At 40.5% G+C, this 18,940-nt stretch overlaps 1 protein-coding gene and 1 non-coding gene across 9 annotated transcripts in view; both read left to right on the top strand.

The window, feature by feature from the left end:
* Positions 1-18,940, top strand: part of CNOT1 (CCR4-NOT transcription complex subunit 1) — a 111,044-nt gene that overhangs the window by 57,729 nt on the left and 34,375 nt on the right. For 2 of the 8 annotated variants that reach the window (XM_004057735.5, XM_019011855.4), the window contains exons 17-21: positions 13,582-13,732; positions 15,269-15,470; positions 16,946-17,092; positions 18,031-18,155; positions 18,402-18,688. In XM_004057735.5, the coding sequence (XP_004057783.1) occupies positions 13,582-13,732; positions 15,269-15,470; positions 16,946-17,092; positions 18,031-18,155; positions 18,402-18,688 (912 nt within the window). The remainder of the gene's footprint in view (positions 1-13,581; positions 13,733-15,268; positions 15,471-16,945; positions 17,093-18,030; positions 18,156-18,401; positions 18,689-18,940) is intronic. The other 6 variants (XM_019011860.4, XM_019011857.4, XM_055364422.2 and 3 more) reach the window with 3 other exon arrangements.
* Positions 14,012-14,147, top strand: LOC115931134 (small nucleolar RNA SNORA50). Its single transcript, XR_004067686.1, has one exon. It is a non-coding gene; the product is annotated as a small nucleolar RNA SNORA50 (small nucleolar RNA).

The raw sequence follows: 18,940 nt of genomic DNA, 5'->3' as shown, positions 1-18,940 counted from the left end.
ATTATGAATTTCCCAGCTTTGTTCTTTTTTAAAATTGTTGCAGCTCTTCTCGGTTCCTTGAATTTTCCTAAAAAGTTTAAGATCAGCTAGTTAAGGCTGGGTGCGGTGGCTCATGCCTGTAATCCCAGCACTTTGGGAGGCCGAGGCAGGCGAATCATGAGTTCAGGAGATCAAGACCATCCTGACTAACACGGTGAAACCCTGTCTCTACTAAAAATACAAAAAAAATTAGCTAGGCGTGGTGGCGGGCGCCTGTAGTCCCAGCTACTCAGGAGGCTGAGGCAGGAGAATAGTGTGAACCCAGGAGGCAGAGCTTGTAGTGAGCCGAGATCTCGCTACTGCACTCCAGCCTGGGCGACAGAGCGAGACTCCATCTCAAAAAAAAAAAAAAAAAAAAATTGCAAAACAGCCTACTGGGAATGTTGAGAGGATTATGTTGAATTTTTAGCTCATTTGGGGGAGTACTGCCATCTTAATAACATTGTCTTTTTAATCCATGAATCTGGGATGTTTTTCTACTTATTTAGGTCTTTAATTTTTTTCTTTTTTTCTTTCTTTCTTTTTTTTTTTTTTTTTTTTGAGATGGAGTTTCACTCTTGTCGCCCAGGCTGGCGTGCATTGGCATGATCTCGGCTCACTGCAACTTCTGCCTCCCGGGTTCAAGTGGTTCTTCTGCCTCAGCCTGCCGAGTAGCTGGGATTACAAGTGTGCACCACCATGCCCCACTAATTTTTGTGTTTTTAGTTGAGATGGGGTTTTGCCATGTTGGCCAGGCCGGTCTCAAACTCCTGACCTCAGGTGATCTGCCACCTCAGCCTCCCAAAGTGCTGGGCTTACATGTGTGAGCCACTATGCCTGGCCTCTTTAATTTTTTTCAGTGATATTTTTTCATTTTCAGTGTACATCTTGTACTGATTTTGTTAAATTTATTAATTATTTTATTTATTTAACTTAATTTTTTTTTCTTTTTTTTTTTTTTGAGACAGAGTCTTGCTCTATTGCCCAGGCTGGAGTGCAGTGGCGCGATCTTGGCTCACTACAACCTCTGCCACGCAGGCTCAAGTGATTCTCCTGCCTCAGCCTCCCAAGTAGCTTGGACTATAGAGACATGACACCCCTCCCAACTAATTTTTGTATTTTTAGTAGAGATGGGGTTTCACCATGTTGGGCAGGCTGGTCTCGAACTCCTGACCTCAAGTGATCTGCCTGCCTTGGCCTCCCAAAGTGCTGGGATTACAGGCATGAGCCACCAAGCCTGGCATTAACTTAATTTTTGTGTGTGTGTGTATGTCACCCAGGCTGGAGTACAGTGGCATGATCATGGCTCACTGCAGCCTCCACCTCCCCCCTCAAACTCTGAAGTAGCTGGCATTACAGGTATGCACCACCATGCCCAGCTAATTTTTTATATTTTGTAGAGACAGGATTTCACTGTCTTGCCCAGGCTAGTGTTGAACTCCTGGGCTCAAGGCATCCTACCACTTTGGCCTCCAGAAGTGCTGCAATTGATTACAGGCATGAGCTACTGCACCTGGCCTATCTTTGTAGATCTATCTATTATTGAAAGTGGAGTACAGAAGTATTCAATTTTTTTTTTTTTTTTTTGAGATGGAGTTTTGCTCTTGTTGCCCAGGCTAGAGTGCAGTGGCATGATCTCGGCTCACCGCAACCCTCCGCCTCCTGGGTTCAAGTGATTCTCCTGCCTCAGCCTTCCAAGTAGCTGGGATTACAGGCATGCGCCACCACACCTAGCTAATTTTGTATATTTAGTAGAGATGGGGTTTTTCCATGTTGGTCGGGCAGGTCTCGAACTCCTGACCTCAGGTGATCCGCCTGCCTTGGCGTCCCAAAGTGCTGAGATTACAGGTGTGAGCCACCACGCCCAGCCCAATTTTTTTTATTTTTAATTTTTTATTTTTCTGAGACAGAGTCTGCCTCTGTCCCCCAGGCTGGAGTGCAGTGGTGTGATCTTGGTTCACAGCAACCTCCGCCTCCTAGGTTTAAGCGATTCTTGTGCCTCAGTAGCTGGGATTACAGGTGCTCACCACCACACCCAGATGATTTTTAAATTTTTAGTAGAGATGGGATTTCACCACGTTGGCCTGGCTGGTCTCAAACTCCTGACCTCAAGTGATCCACTCGCCTCAGCCTCCCAAAGTGCTGGGATCACAGGCGTGAGCCACTATGCCCGGCCTCCTATTATTTTTTTAACTGTCTTTTTCTCTCTTCAGTTTTGTCAGTTTTTCCTTCATGTGTTTGGGGCTTTGTTTTTAAGTACATGTGTTTTTATAATTGTTACATACTTCTTTATTTTATTATTGTTTTTGAGATGGAGTCTTGTGTCTCGCTGTGTCACCCAGGCTGGAGTGTGGTGGCACTGTCTTGTCTCACTGCAACCTCCTCCTCCCACGTTTCATTGATTTTCCTGCCTTAGCCTCTGGAGTAGCTGGAACTACAGGCGTGCGCCACCATTTCCAGCTAATTTTTTTTTTTTGTACTTTTAGTACAGATGGGGTTTCACCATGTTCCCCAGGCTGGCCGTGAACCCCTGACCTCAGGTGATCTACCCACCTTGGCCTCCCAAAGTGCTGGGATTATAGTCATGAGCCACTGTGCCCGGCCTTAATGGTTACATATTTCTGATGGATTGACCCTTATTGTAAAATGTCTTTGTCTCTATTAACAGTTTTTTTCTTAAACATTTGTTTTGTTTGATACTAGTATAACCATTATAGTTCTCTTACGGTGGTTTGCTTGGTATATTTTTGTTTTGTTTTTTGTTTTATTTTGTTTGTTTTTCTCAAGCTATATGTGTCTTAATTTGAAGTAGGTCTCTTTTAGAGAAGGTATGGTTGGAGCGTGTTTGTGAATTTGTGTTTGTGTTTACTACATTCTGCCTGTCTTGCATTTAATGTATTTATTGCTAATATAGGGCTCTTTTGCTGTTAATGCTTCTATCTCTTGTCACTTTTGTTCCTCTGTTCTTCCATTACTGCCTGTCTTACTGTTAAATAGATATTTTGTAGTGTACCATCTTAACTCCTATGTTTCTTTGACTTTATTTTTTGTTTTGTTTCTTAGTGGTTGCCTTGGTATTAAAACTAACATTTTAACTTACTCCAATCTTTTAGTTTGGTAGGATCCAAAAATTTCGTTTAGTATGGCTTTGTCCCCTTCCCCTTGATTTTTGCCATTATTGTCATGCAAATTATACCTTTATACATTATGTGATCACCAAAAGGTTTATAATTCTTGCTTCATGCAGTTATTTTTTTGAGACAGGGTTTCATTCTGTTGCCCACGCAGGACACGATCACAGCTCAGTGCAGCGTCAACCCTCCAGACTCAAAGCAGTCCTCCCAGGTAGCTGGGACCACAAACATGTGCCACCACACCTGATAAATTTTTTTATTTTTTGTAAAGTTGAGGTCTTAGTGTGTTGCCCAGTCTGGTGTCGAACCTCTGGGCTCAAACTGATCTCCCGTTTTAGCTTCCCAAAGTGTTGGGATTACAGAAATGAGCCACTGCACCCAGCCTAGTTGTTCTTTAATTAGGAGATTTATACTGTCCTTCGTATTTACCTGTGTATCTTTGCCAGTAGTTTTTCATATGGATTCAGGTCAGTGTTCAGTGTCTTTTCATTTCAGCCAGGATTCTTGAATTTTTCTTGTTTCAGCAGGACTGCTAGCAATGAATTACCTCTTTTTGTTATCTAGGGAATATCCTAATTCCTCCTGTATCTTTGGGGATAGCTTTGCCAGATGAAGGATTCCTGGTTGGCATTCCTTTTCTTTGAACATTTTGAATATGCTCCCCCACTGCTTTCTGTCCTCCATGGTTTCTGATGAGACATCAGCTGTTAATTTATTGAGTATTGTATGTGATGAGTTGCTTCTATCTTGCTGCTGGTAAGATACTCTCCTTGTCTTTTTTCTTTCATCAGCTTGATTATGTTATTCTAGGTATGAATCTCTTTGAGTTTATTCTACTTAGAATTTATTGAATTTCTTGGATGTCTAGATTAATGTTTTTAATAAAATTTATCGGGTTTTCAGTCATTATTTCTACAAATCTTTCCGTACCTTTTTCTTCTCTCCTTGTATTCCCATTATGTTTGTGGTGGCACACTCAGTAGTGCTCCACATGTCCTTGAGTTCTCAACCCCCACCCCCCCACCCCCCTTTTTTTTCATTTTCTCAGGCTGGATAATTTTAATTGATCTATCTTCAAATGAACTCTTTTTTCTGCTTGAATGTGTGGTGGGACATGTGGTTAGTGAAACTTTGTTACAGTTACTGTGCTTTTTCTGTTTGGTATGTTGTAGAGTGTAGTGTCTGACGGGAAAAAACGAATTTCTGTTTTTTTGTTTTTTTTGTTTGTTTTTGTTTTTGCTAATTTCTATGGACATGCTTTCTGAGATAGTATTCATATGTTTTCCTTCAGTTCTTTTGATATATTTTCCTTTAAATGTGTTCCGTAGTGGCTGGGTGTCATGGCTTCAGCCTTATAATCCCAGCAGCACTTTGGGAGGCCAAGGTGGGTGGATCACTTGAGATCAGGAGTTTGAGACCAGCCTGGCCAACATGGCAAAACTCCGTATCCACTAAAAATACAAAAATTAGCCAGGCATAGTGACGGGCGACTATAGTCCCAGCTACTTGGGAGGCTGAGGCAAGAGAATTGCTTGAATCCAGGAGATGGAGGGTGCACTGAGCCAAGTTTGTGCCACTGCACTCCAACCTGGGCAGCAGAGTAAGACTCTGTCTCAAAAACCAAAATAAAATGAAAATAAATGTGTTCTCGGAACCTATTTAAGGTAACTGATTTGAATTCCTTGTCTAGTAAGTCCAACAGCAGTGTTTCCTCAAGGATCATTTCCACATAGCTTTCCAGCCCTTTGCGTGGGACACCCTTTTGTTTCTTTACAAGTCTTGTAATTTTTTTGTTGAAAACAGACAACTTTAAATAATATGGCATTTCCTGAAATCAGATCTTCCTTCTTCAGCAGAGCACATTGTTCGTTATTGCCCTTTTTTTATTTAGTGACTTTCCGGAACTAATTCTGTTCTTTATAATAGTTGGCTACTGAAGTTCCTGCTTGGTTAGCCTTGTTGTCAGCTAAGATTGACAGAGATTTTCTTAAACCTAATCTTGGGAATCAATTCAGCACTAAGCCAGGCAATTCACAGCCACCTTAGTCTTTACTTCCAAAGTTTTTTTTTTTTTCCTCTCTCTCTCTTTTTTTTTTTTTAAATCGAGACGGAGTCTCGCTCTGTCGAGGAGTGCAGTGGCACGATCTCGGCTCACTACAACCTCCACCTCCCGGGTTCAAGTGATTCTCCTGCCTCAGCCTCCTGAGTAGCTGGGATTACAGGAGCATGCCACCACGCCTGGCTAATTTTTGTATTTTTAGTAGAGACGGGGTTTCACCATGTTGGCCAGGATGGTCTCGATCTCTTGACCTCGTGATCTGCCTGCCTTGGCCTCCCAAAGTGCTGGGATGACAGGCTTGAGCCACCGCACCCGGCTCAAAGTTTTTCTTTACAGATTTTTTTTTTTCCTCGAGACGGAGTTTCGCTCTTGTTGCCCAGCCTGGAGTGCAGTGGCACAATCTCAGCTCACTGCAACCTCCACCTCCTGCGTTCAAGTGATTCTAATGCCTCAGCCTCCCGAGTAGCTAGGATTACAGGCATGCACCATTACGCCCAGCTAATTTTGTATTTTCTTTAGTAGAGATAGGGTTTCTCATGTTGGGCAGGCTGGTCTCGAACTCCCGACCTCAGGTGATTCGCCCGCCTCCCAAAGTACTGAGATTACAGGCGTGAGCCACCGTGCCCGGCCTTCTTTATAGATTTTTAGTTAGCCTGTAGTTTGCTCCAACTGTAGTAGTCTTCCACCTCAGATAGGCAGTAAGTTTAAAACAATTACTTTCAAATGTTTTTTGCAAACACCTCATGCAGAAAAGGTTTTTGTTTGGGTCAGTTTTCAGGTCAAATAAATCCAACCTTGTCATTGTGTTCTCACAGAGACTCCCTATACAGATGAAATAATGAGAATTCACTGAGAAGGAGGCTTTGAAGATGTTTTAACCCTGTTTTGATTCACCTCTCAGCCTTCTGGTTTTCATTGTGATTGAGGGCTGTCAGCTTCTAAGCTGGCTGTGGAGCTGGAGATGGGAATAATAGGGCAAATTAATATGCTAGAAAGCTTGATAGTCTCTTGAATAAAAATTTCTCACTTGTTATAAGCCTTTGGTTAACTTCCAAAGTTCTGAAAAAGTTGATTCAGACACTTTTCTAGTTGCTTTTATGAAGGGGAGGAAGTCAGCCCATACCCTGTCATTTTGCTTTATGAGAATTTTTTTTTTTTTTTTTTTTGAGATGATGTCTTGCCTCCAATTACCTGGGATTACAGGCACATGCCATCATGCATGCCTATTTTTTAAATTTATTTTTATTTTTAATTTTTTGTGGAAATGGGGCTTCACCATGTTGCCCAGGATGGTCTCAAACTCCTGAGCTGAGGCACTCCTCCTGCCTTGGCTTCCGAAAGTGCTGGGATTACAGGTATGAGCCACCATGCCCGGCCAGCATTATTTCTTTTTGTTGTTGTTTGAATAGTCTCGCTCTATTACCCAGACTAGAGTGTAGTAATGTGATCATGGCTCACTCGTGGGCTCAAGCAGTCCTCTCTGCATCCTAAAGCACTGGGGTTATAGGCATAAGCCACCTATGCTCAGCGTTTTTTTTTTTCTTTCTTTCTTTTTTTCCCATGAGGTCTTACTGTGTTGTTGTACAGTCTGAAGTACAGTGCATGTTCACAGGCACAATCATAGCTCAATGCAACCTTGAACTCCTGGCTCTGTCTTCCTGCCTGAGCCTTGTGAGTAGGTGGTCCTATAGACGCATGCCACCATGCTTGGCCTGATGGTCTTTTTGGCCGTTATAATTAGAGAGAAACGTGCCTCTAATACCTAGTAGTGTAGAAACCAATGATACTAGGCTGGGCGCGGTGGCTCACAGCTGTAATCCCAGCACTTTGGGAGGCCAAGGGTGGGTCACCTGAGGTTGGGAGCTCAAGACCAGCCTGATCAACATGGAGAGACCCCATCGCTACTAAAAATAGAAAAATTAGCTAGGCGTGGTGGCACATGCCTATAATCCCAGCTACTCGGGAGGCAGAGGTTGGAGTGAGCCAAGATCTTGCCATTGCACTCTGCCTGGGCAACAAGAGTGAAACTCCGTCTCAAAAATAAAAAAAAAGAAACCAATCATACTGGTTAAACATTCCACAGTGCACAAGACTGCCTTGTACAACAAATAATTATCCATTCCAAAGCACTCTGCTCTATAAGCTCTAAATGTTCCACAGTTTCAAGTTCTAAAGTGTAACCTTTTACATTTATACATTTTAATCCATCTGCAGTGGAATATTCTGGAAAGTTAATTGCCTGTTAAAATTGCGCAAAATGTTTTTATTGTAAGAAGGCAGTTTACCTAACTTCCAGGTTTCAATTAATTTCTTTAATTGATCTATTAGCAGTACTTGTTGAAAAATTTAATAAGATAATGTATCCAAAGTATTTTGAGTTCATACTGATGATAATAAATGCCAGAGAAGGAAAGTTATTTCAACTAATAAATATAGAAGAATTACGATGGAGTTGTAATCTTTAATGTGTGTTAATAGTAATGGATATATGTTTGAAGAGCAGGATAATTATGTAGTTTGAAAATATCTCTCCACAAATTACATTGTAATTACAAAGGGGGAAACAACTTCAGTGGAGAAACCTGTCAGATACCATGTTAGTCTACTGGTCAAAAGTGATCACCATCTGAAACCTACATCATGTGTTTCATAAAATGCACTGAGAAGAATACAAGGTAATTTATGCTGTAAGGTTATAATACCTAATTTGAATTTAGAATATCAGACAAACTCAAATCAAGGGACATTCTACAAAACAACTGACTTGTACTTTTTTTTTGAGGCAGGGTCTTGCTCTCTTGCCCAGGCTGGAATGCAGTGGTGCGAACTCGGCTCACTGCAACCCCTGCTTCCTGGGTTCAAGCAGTTCCCTCAGCCTCCTGAGTAGCTGGGACTACAGGCGCACACTACCACACCTGGCTAATTTTTTGTATTTTTGGTAGAGACGGGGTTTTGCCATGTTGGCCAGGCTGCTCTTGAACTCCTGACCTCAAGTGATCTGCCCACCTCTGCCTTCCAGAGTGCTGGGATGACAGGTATGAGCCATTGCACTTGGCCCTGAGTTGTACTTAAAAGAATAAAGTCAAGAAGAACACGTAAAGGCTAAGAAAATCTTTCAGATTAAATGACTTGAGGAGAGGTGACAACTTAATGCAATGGGAAAAATAGCTTTGAAGAGCATTGTGGGAATAATTGGTATAATGTGAACATGGCCTATTTATTTTATCATTGTTAAGCTTCTGATGTTTGATTTTACATGGCTATGTAGGAAAATGTTTTTGTTCATAGAAAATATATAGTGAAGGCTGAGCATGGTGGCTTACACTTGTAACTCCAGCACTTTAGGAGGCTGAGGTGGGCAAATTGCTTGAGCTTAGGAGTTTGAGACCAGCCTGGGCAACGTCGCGAAACCCCGTCTCTGAAAAAAAACATTTAAAAATTAGCTGGGCATGGTCTGTATGCGTGGAGTCCCAGCAGCTGGGGAGGCTGAGGTTGGAGGATCATCTGAACTCAGGAGGCAGAGGCAGAGCCATAATTGTACCACTGCATTCCTGCCCGGGCGACAGTGAGACCCTGTCTCAAAAAAAGAAGAAAACATGTAGTGAAGCATTTAGCGATAAATTCATGGTATATCCAAACCAATGCTTCAGGGCGAAAAGTATAGAAATAATGGTTAAGTTAATAGGGCAAATGTATACCATTGGCGTGAGAAGCATTTGTGGGAGTTAATTGTAATATTCTTGCCACTTCTTTTATTTATTTATTATTTATTTATTTATTTTTTTGAGACGGAGTTTTTCTCTTGTTACCCAGGCTGGGGTGCAATGGCGCGATCTTCGCTCACTGCAACATCTACCTCCCAGGTTCAAGCGATTCTCCTGCCTCAGCCTCCCGAGTAGTTGGGATTACAGGTGCGCGCCACCACTGCCCAGCTAATTAATTTTTTGCATTTTTAGTAGAGATGGGGTTTCATCATGTTGGCCAGGCTGGTCTCGAACTCCTGACCACAGGTGATCTTCCACACCCGGCCAATTCTTGCCACTTCTAAGTTTGAAACTGTGTCAGAAATAAGAATTTATCCCTAAATAGTAAAGGTGAATATTTTAATTTACTATATTTTATTCTAAAGTGCCCATTTTATTTTTCTTCCTACTTTAACATTTCTGAAATGATGTGTCTCATTGGTGATATGTCTTATATTACAATTGGTGGAATTACTTTTTTTGTTTTTGCATAGGACATAAAATATTAGTGTGGCTTACACAATTGAAGGCATTTTGGATTCAATGCAGTATAATATAATTACCATCTACTGCTTGGTACCCTGTTTTTCTAACCCATGGCACTGGTCTTTTTGGAACAGTTTCTTTTTAATTTAGTGGTTTGTTTGTTTGCTTTTGTTTTTGTGATTGGTAAAATATAGGTGTGGTTTTAAAGTCAAAACTCTAAAGCAAGATACATTTGGAGAAATCTTCCTTTGAACTCTGATACCTCTACCTTGTTCTCCTTTTCTCCTGTAGTTAGCCACTATCATTAATATTTTTGGGTTATCTTATATTAAAAACAAATACATACTTATTCGTATATTTATCCCTATCCTTCACTGTAGAAGAGATAATATACAACTTGCTTCTTGATCTTATATCCTAGAGTTCACTCCATACAATTAGAGAGCTTCCTTATTTCTTTTACTTGCTGCATAATACTCCATTGAATGGCTGTTCTGTACTGTAGTCAACCAGTCTCCTACTGGTGGAAATTTGCATTGTTTTCGCTTTTGTATCACATACAGTGTTGCAGTGAGCAGTGTTTTGCATCCATCATTTTTACCAATGTACAATTGGACTACTAGAAGTGGATGTGTCAGAATAATAGGTAAAGTCATCTGCGATTGTGTTAGGTATCGCAAAATTTTCCTCCATAGGGATTTTTCTATTTTGTAAAACCAGCAGTGTTATTGCATCTATTTCCCCACAGCCTTGCTAATATAGTATGTGCCCGTTATTATGGTGAGATATGGGACAACATGGAGATACGGTATCTCTATGAAGTTTTAATTGTTGTGGAGTATTTGGAATGCAGATACATTTGTAAATGAAGCTTCAGAGGACCTCTTGTTTCCTTAAATTTGAAATACTTTTAATTATTTTGAGCATTTTTGTGGAAACTAATGTTCTACTTGTTTTTAAAGTAAATAAGTAGACCAATACCTTTAGGAGTATAAGGCTCCCTTTTCTTTTTTGTGGTCTGCATCGCGTAACAATAGGAATGCATTTCTGAGATATGTGTCATCAGGCAATTTTATCTTTGAGCATTATAGAGTATACTGTAACAAACCTAGATGGTATAATGTACTGTATACAGTTTGCCTATGTGGTATGGCCTATTACTCCTAAGCTACCAACCCATACAGTGATGTTACTGTACTGAATATACTGAAGGCAATTATAACACAATGGTATTTATATATTTAAACAGAAAAGGTACAGCAAAATACATTATAATATGTGGGACAACCATTGTATATGTGGTCCCATATACCATTTTGTTGACTGAAATGTCATTATGTGGTACGGGACTGTATTTTTCTTCCTGGCTTCAGTGGACATAAAACAACTCGTTTATTTCATTTGTTGTCTATGTTCAGACTATTGTTATTTTGCTATTGGCACAAGTAAAAATTTTCATAGATTTTTCTCTATTGATTTAATGTAATATAGGCTTATTCAGTACTGTTAGCACCCTAGTCTTATTTTCCTCCCCCCCCCAAATGTGAAACAGCTTTCTTTTCTGAGTGATCACTTTTACTTCTTAATGCCAGTAGTAACATTCTGAATTTAGGTGGGAAGATTTAAAGACTAAGTTCATGTACAGCTGCTATTGCTTTTTTTTGTTGTTTAAGATGGAGTCTCGCATTGTCACCCAGGCTGGAGTGCAGTGGCGCGATCTCAGGTCATTGCAACCTCTGCCTCCCGGGTTCAAGCGATTCTCCTGCCTCAGCCTCCCGAGTAGCTGGGATTACAGGCACCTGCCAACACACCCGGCTAATTTTTTGTATTTTTAGTAGAGACGGGATTTCACTGTGTTGGCCAGGCTGGTCTCAAACTCCTGACCTTGTGATCCGCTTGCCTCTGTCTCCCGAAGTGCTGGGATTACAGGTGTGAGCCACCGTGCCTGGCCGCCCCCACCCTGCTTTTTTTTTTAATTTATTTTTTTTTAGAGACAGGGTCTTGTTCTTTCTCTAAGACTGGAGTGCATTGATGTGATCATAGCTCACTACAGCCTTGAAATCCTGGGCTCAAGCACTCCTCCTGCCTCAGCCTCCCAAGTAGTTAGGACTACAGGCATGTGCCACCACGCCTGGCTAATTTTTAAAATTTTTTGTAGAGATGAAGTCTTGCTGTGTTCACAGGCTGGTCTCGAAACTCCTTCCTCAAGCGATCCTCCCACCACTGCCTCCCTCCCAAAGTGCTGGGATTACAGGTGTAAGCCACCTCCACCTCCCAGCTACCATGTAGAGCCTCTTTTTTTTTTTTTTTTTGATACGGAGTCTCACATTCTGTTGCCCAGGCTGGAGTACAGTAGTGCAATCTTGGCTCCTAGGTTCAAGCAATTCTCTTGCCTCAGCCTCCTGAGTAGCTGGGATTAGAGGTGCCCGCCACATGCCCGGCTAATTTTTGTATTTTTAGTAGAGATGGGGTTTCACCATGTTGGCCAGGCTGGTCTCGAGCTTCTGACCTCAGCTGCTGACCTGAGTTTTTGACTTCAGGTGATCTGCCTGCCTCAGCCTCCCAGAGTGCTAGGATTATAGGCATGAGCCACCGCACCTGGCCCGAGTAGAGCTTCTGAATACAAAGGACCCCATAGTTGTATGAGGCAATACAGATTGAGTATCCCTTCTTTGAAATGCTTGGGGTCAGAAGTATTTAGGGTTTTGGTTTAAAAAATTTTTTAAAAACCATTTGCATTATATTTACTTGCTTAATATACACCTCAAATTCCAAAATCCAAACTCCGAAATGCTACAATGAGCATTTCCTTTAAACATTGGCATTCAAAAAGTTTTAGATTTTGTAGCATTTGGGATTCAGATTTTCAGATTTGGGATGCTCAACCTGTAATAGCAACCTAAGATAGGAAAATTGGTTTAATTGTCAAGTAAACATTTACCCTACTTGACATTTGTTTTAGAGGTCAGTCACTGCTTCATGTGCTTGTTAAAGGTAATTACTATGCATGGTGTTTTTGTCTATAAGTACATGTATTATCTTAGACTGTGATATACTAGTATAAAAATTGCATGCCTGTTTGCTTTGATATGTCTGGGTTTGGGCATAATTTTTGACAAAGTGGTTGAAGCTGTGGAATGTTTTCTAGAAAATTTTAATATATTTTGGTTGTACTGTATACTAGTTCATTTCAGAGGAGCAAATTAGTTTCAAGAGAAAGCCAGTACTCAGAAAATTCTAGTGATGAGTGACAGATGCAGAGGGATGGGATGTGGCAGAAATTTAGCTACATGTTCCAGCAAGTTTTCTTTCCCCTTTCCCTTTACTTCTCATCTCTTACCCAGGCCGAAGTGCTGTGGTGCGATTATAGCTCATTGCAGCCTCGAACTCCTGGGCTCTATCAGTCCTCCCACCTCAGCCTCCCAAGTAACTGGGATTACAGGCACATGCCATGACATCCAGCTAACTTTTTTTTTGGAGACGGAGTCTTACTCTGTCACCCAGACTGGAGTGCAGTGGCGCGATCTCGGCTCACTGCAACCTCTGCCTCCCAGATTCGAGTGATTCTCCTGCCTCAGCCTCCCGAGTAGCTGGGACTACAGGCATGCACCACCATGCCTGGCTAATTTTTGTGTTTTTAGTAGAGACGGGGTTTCACCATGTTAGCCAGGCTGGTCTCGAACTCCTGACCTCAGGCAATACCCCCGCCTTGGCCTCCCAAAGTGCTGGGATTACAGGCATGAACCACTACGCCCAGCCTCGACTTTTTAATACTTATTTAATATTTGTAGACATGGGGTCTTGCTATCTTGCCCAGGTTGGCCTCAAACTCCTGGCTCAAGCAATCCTTCCGCCTCAGCCTTTCAAAGCAGTGAGACTACAGGTATGAGCCACCGTGCCCAGCCTCAACAAAGTTTCTTTATTAGAAAATCGGATTGGTACTCGGGAGGCTGAGGCAGAAGAATCGCTTGAACCCGGGGGGCAGAGGTTGCAGTGAATTGATACCGTGCCACTGCACTCCAGTCTGGGTGACAGAGTGAGACTCCATCTTAAAAAAAAAAAAGAAATCAGATCGGTTGGTTTACTTACATGTGCTAGAGAATAGGAACTGATATTTTTTACCTTTTCCCCTCTATTTTAGGAGTGTTTCTCAGGAGCTATCGGAAACTATCCTCACCATGGTAGCCAATTGCAGTAATGTTATGAATAAGGCCAGACAACCACCACCTGGAGTTATGCCAAAAGGACGTCCTCCTAGTGCTAGCAGCTTAGATGCCATTTCTCCTGTTCAGGTAAACGAGTGCTACATTTGATACATCTTCATCTGCCATAGATTTGGAATAGAATAAGCTCCTATGTCATTAATAAATTGTCTGAATTTATTACATTTTAGATAACTGCATGTCTAGCATCCACTTATTTTAAAGGAGATATGTAAATAGGCATTGTAGTTAAGAATAGATTTATCATCAAATAGAACGTGACTCTAAGAGGGAATATACAGACAATTTATTTAGGTAAATGAAGAGGGTTTCTTTTTAAAATATGAATTACATAGACTCTTGAGACATAAGCACTGCCTTTGAACCTGATGTGTCTTGTTTGTAGCTTCACGGGCCAAGCAACAGTGCTAGAGCATAACGACTTGTTATAACTGGGGCTCTTCAGCTCTCAACTGAACTGCTCTTTTAAAAACAAGGTACATTTAAGTTACTCCCTGACATCAACCACCCCCTTCTCTCTGGGAGCAACATATTGCGCTTCTATTTTCAGATGCATTGAATGGCAGATTGGGTTTTAAGGAAAGAAAGAGGCTAAAAGTTAGTGATTCAGTGGCTACTTCCCTATAAAAGGCATTTGCTTGTCATTTTCTATAGCCATGAAAGTATGAAGTAGTGCCACACACTTAAGCCTGGAAGTGCAGTTATTAGATATTTTAAAAATACATATTTTGGTGAATAGCATACCTTGTTTTTGTTTTCAAAATTGGAGCTGATCTTCCCCCACCTCAAAAATCCCCAAATTGCGACTAAATTTATTTTGACTGGGAGATTCGTTTCTAATTTCTAATACTTTTATTTATGTTGAAACTTACTTAAATTTAGCTTGATTGTTTTAAAGTGGCTTATTGGAATTTGTGAGGATTTATTAATATAATAACTGTCCCACGTCACTACTAAATGTTTAGGGCAGTTCATCTTAAGTGTTGTTCATTAGATTTTGTAGCCCTTTTTATGGCTCTGTTATAGGTTGAGCATCCTTAATCTGTAAATCCAAAATGCTCCAAAATCAAACTTTTGGAGCACTGACATGACATGCCACAAGTAGAAAATTCCATACCTGATCTGATGCTACGTGTTGAGTCAAAACATAGTCATAATTTTGTTTCATGCAAAAAATTCTTTAAAAAAAATTGTATAAAATTACATTCTGGTTATGTGTATATAGGTATATGTGAAACAAGTGAATTTCATGTTTTGACATGGGTCCCATCCCCATAATGGGATTGTTACGATATCTGGTTATGTATACGCAAATATTCTAAAATCCAAAATTGAAAACTTTTCTGGTCCCAAGTATTTTCAATAAGGGATACTCAACCTGTACTTTGTCAAAGGCAAACTCTTTAAACCTATTCTGTATGTGACACAGTAAGAAAAGTGACTGACACACTTGACTTGATAACTGGGATTTAAGTATCATCATGATTGAGTGGGTGTAATAGTTTGCTTTTTAAGAGTATGTAGAGCTGTTGTTAAAGATTGCTTTACATGTGTCTGCCTTTCCTCGAAGTATGTTTAATACATTTTTATAATGTTTTTCTTTAGATTGACCCTCTTGCTGGAATGACATCTCTTAGTATAGGTGGTTCAGCTGCCCCTCACACCCAGAGTATGCAGGGTTTTCCTCCAAATTTGGGTTCTGCATTCAGTACCCCTCAGTCACCAGCAAAAGCATTTCCACCCCTTTCAACCCCCAATCAGACCACTGCATTCAGTGGTATTGGAGGACTTTCATCACAGCTTCCAGGTAAGGGGGAGGCAAATGAGAGCATGGATTATTCATAAGTTTGCCTTAATTATGCCTTAGTGTTTGGTAAGGGGTTTGGAGTCACTGTGATAAGGAAAGCTGCTTAAATGAAATTGTGAAAGCTACTTCAGTATCCAAAGTTAGGAAAAGAAAAACAGATTATATTCAATTCAGTCTAATTGGAGGAAAGAATTAGGATATTTGTAGTTGTAAAGTTAGTTGAATTATTTAGTAAGGATTTTTTATTAACAAATGATAGTATAAGTGGTAACATGTATGTGCATCACATTCTAAAGGGCTTAGATCAAAAACTCACAGCTTTATGAATTCAGGTTGGTATAATAAAGGTAGAAACTATTGTACATATCAGGTTCAGGCATATGTTCTGCCTGCCTTATTGCATTTCACCAACCTTGAAAATGATAGGACATCCCAAAAACATTTTAAGGTTTTTTTTGTTTTGTTTGTTTTTTGGGTAGTGGGGGACGGGGTTTCGCTCTTGTTGCCCAGGCTGGAGTGCAGTGGTGCGATCTTCGCTCACTGCAACCTCCGCCTCCCAGGTTCAAGCGATTCTCCTGCCTCAGCCTCCCGAGTAGCTGGGATTACAGGTGCCCGCCACCATGCCATGCTAATTTTTTGTATTTTTAGTAGAGACAGGGTTTCACCATGTTGGCCAGGCTGATCTCGAATTCCTGACCTCAGGTGATCCACCGACCTTGGCCCCCCAAAGTGCTGGGATTACAGGCATGAGCCACCGCGCCTGGCCACATTTTCAGTTTTTTTCCCAGATATTGTTCCATGTAACTTTACATTGAAATAAAAGCTATATTTTTTTGTTGTTGTTGTGGTTGTTTGTACCTACATCTTCTTAGCCCCTTGTACCTTTTATGTTGACACTGTAAGTTTGGGCACTAAAACCTAAGGACTTCCATGTTGTCATTGACTCTAATCTAGTTAGCGTTGCTACTGTATGCTTCTAGCTTTGATTAATTCATTTAAATAAACGTCACTGAACTTACTAAGGCCTTCCTAGCAAAGCTCTAATTATTGTAAGATTCCATTTGTCAGAGTTGAGAGGAATAAAGAAGTTTTGAGACTCATGGTAACTTTAGAAGATAGTATCATGAAATTATTTGATCTGAATCATTGAGAAAAGCCAGCCAGCTCCTTATTTTAACTACCTTGGGTATAGGAGTATGTGCTTTGAGAATGTATACATTAATTTTTTGCACATTATCAAGAATATAAATAATTCCAAATGCTAAAGAAATTTGGGGATTATCCGTTACTGCCTAGTTTATAGGCTCTGTAAAATTGAATAGATGTAATAAGGGAATTAACAAAGACTCTGACTTTTAAAGTAAGAGTTACTATGACTTTATTTTAAAAGTCAGTCTTATTAATATATCTGAGATGTGAATAAAATCAAGAATATGAATAATGATAGGATTTGTGGCTGCCTTCGTTCTCTCTAGTAGGTGGTCTTGGCACAGGCAGCCTGACTGGTATAGGAACTGGTGCTCTTGGACTCCCTGCAGTGAATAACGACCCTTTTGTACAGAGGAAACTGGGCACCTCTGGACTGAATCAGCCTACATTCCAGCAGAGTAAGATGAAACCTTGTAAGTGGTAGTGTTGTCTGTGATTGTGAAGTGTGACTGATAAAAATGTTTAGTTGTATGTCTCATTTGTGTTAGTAGGGCCATGTGTTGATGTGCCTCCTAGACCAATGGGAATAAATTCACAAATTTGAATTATTAAAAGTTAGAGGTATCACTCCTTCCCAGAACAAAGTCATGGTTAATAAGAGGCTGCATCCTGAGGGTGTTTATCCTAAAAGTAAGAAGTAGGTATGATAAAGAGAAATTAATATGTGGTAGATATACGAATGTAACTCTTGAACTTAACCTAAACATGTGTTGAGTTTTTTTTAAAGCAAGTCAGGAGTGACAAGGACAATTTCAGATTTCTGTTTCCAATTTTTGTTTCACCTCCTTAGTAATTTTTTATGCTAACTAAACTCATGGAAGTCATCTTTATAAATCCATAGGTATAATTGACTGAAGTCCTTGTCATTGGGACTGCATAGTCATGACACGAGGTTGAAAGTATTCCAGCTGACTTGATAACGTTAGTGTGAAAGGCTTGTCTGAATGTTATGTTTTGTAGCATGCTTTGTGTTTACATCAGTCTTTCATGCACATGCATGATAATTCTTATATGTTAAATGTGATTTTTATTATAAAGTGATAAAGATTTGTTAACCTAATGAGGTTGTATTAAGGGTAAGTGCGTTATGAGTTTGAACCAAGTTAACTTTTGTGTTAATAAGTCCTGATGAAGATAATACTAATGTAGAATTATGGAAGGCACTTTGTTAAGGATCTTTTATGTCTACCCTAGCACACATTAATACTGAAACTTGACCGCTTAATACCTTTTCCAGTTTTTTTATATTTCCCTTAAAGTTAGAGCTATAATAGTCTCTGGCTGGCTGTGTTTTATGGGGAAGTGGAGGAAGGGCTTAAATGCCCACTGATTCCTTTTTTGTTTCCAACAGCGGACTTGTCTCAGGTGTGGCCAGAGGCAAACCAGCACTTTAGTAAAGAGATAGATGATGAAGCAAACAGCTATTTCCAGCGAATATATAATCATCCACCACATCCAACCATGTCTGTTGATGAGGTGAGTGTCTAGGATGATCTAGTTATTTATTGTTTAGGCGAGTCTTAAATAAATGTCCTTTTCAATGTTTTTAGAAATCCAGCTCAAAGTGCCCTGATATAGCGGTTTGTGTTTTGAAACCTTAATATTTATCTCAGACTCTTTTGGTAAATGTTCTACTTAATAGTCTTTTGTCAAGCATATTTGAGAAAGGCTCTTAGTAATTGTTTCCTTTATGTGTGCGTTGTTTTTGTCTTGCTTTTCCAGGTATTAGAAATGCTGCAGAGATTTAAAGACTCTACTATAAAGAGGGAACGAGAAGTATTTAACTGTATGCTAAGGAACTTGTTTGAAGAATATCGTTTTTTTCCCCAGTATCCTGATAAAGAGTTACATATAACAGCCTGCCTGTTTGGTGGTATAATTGAGAAAGGACTGGTCACTTACATGGCACTAGGTCTGGCTCTACGATATGTTCTTGAAGCCTTACGCAAGCCTTTTGGATCCAAAATGTATTATTTCGGGATTGCTGCACTAGATAGATTTAAAAACAGGTAAGTGGATAGGTTTCCTGTGAAGGATCTCTTCCCTGACCCCACAGACAGGGTCTTAACTCTCACCCAGGCTGGCGTGCAGTGGCGCAATCTCGGCTCACTGCAGCCTTGACCTCGCGGGCTCAAGTGATTCTCCCACTTCAGCCTCCTGAGTAGCTGGGACCACAGGTGCATACCACCATTCCCAGCCTTTTGTAATTTTTGTACAGACAGGGTTTCACCATGGTCTCAAACTCCCGCCTTGGCCTCTGA

This window comes from Gorilla gorilla, chromosome 18 (assembly GCF_029281585.2).
Source record: "Gorilla gorilla gorilla isolate KB3781 chromosome 18, NHGRI_mGorGor1-v2.1_pri, whole genome shotgun sequence".
In the NCBI taxonomy this organism is placed as follows: Eukaryota; Metazoa; Chordata; class Mammalia; order Primates; family Hominidae; genus Gorilla; species Gorilla gorilla.
Note: the sequence above shows the minus strand (reverse complement) of the source record. Positions and strands in the feature narration are given on the sequence as shown.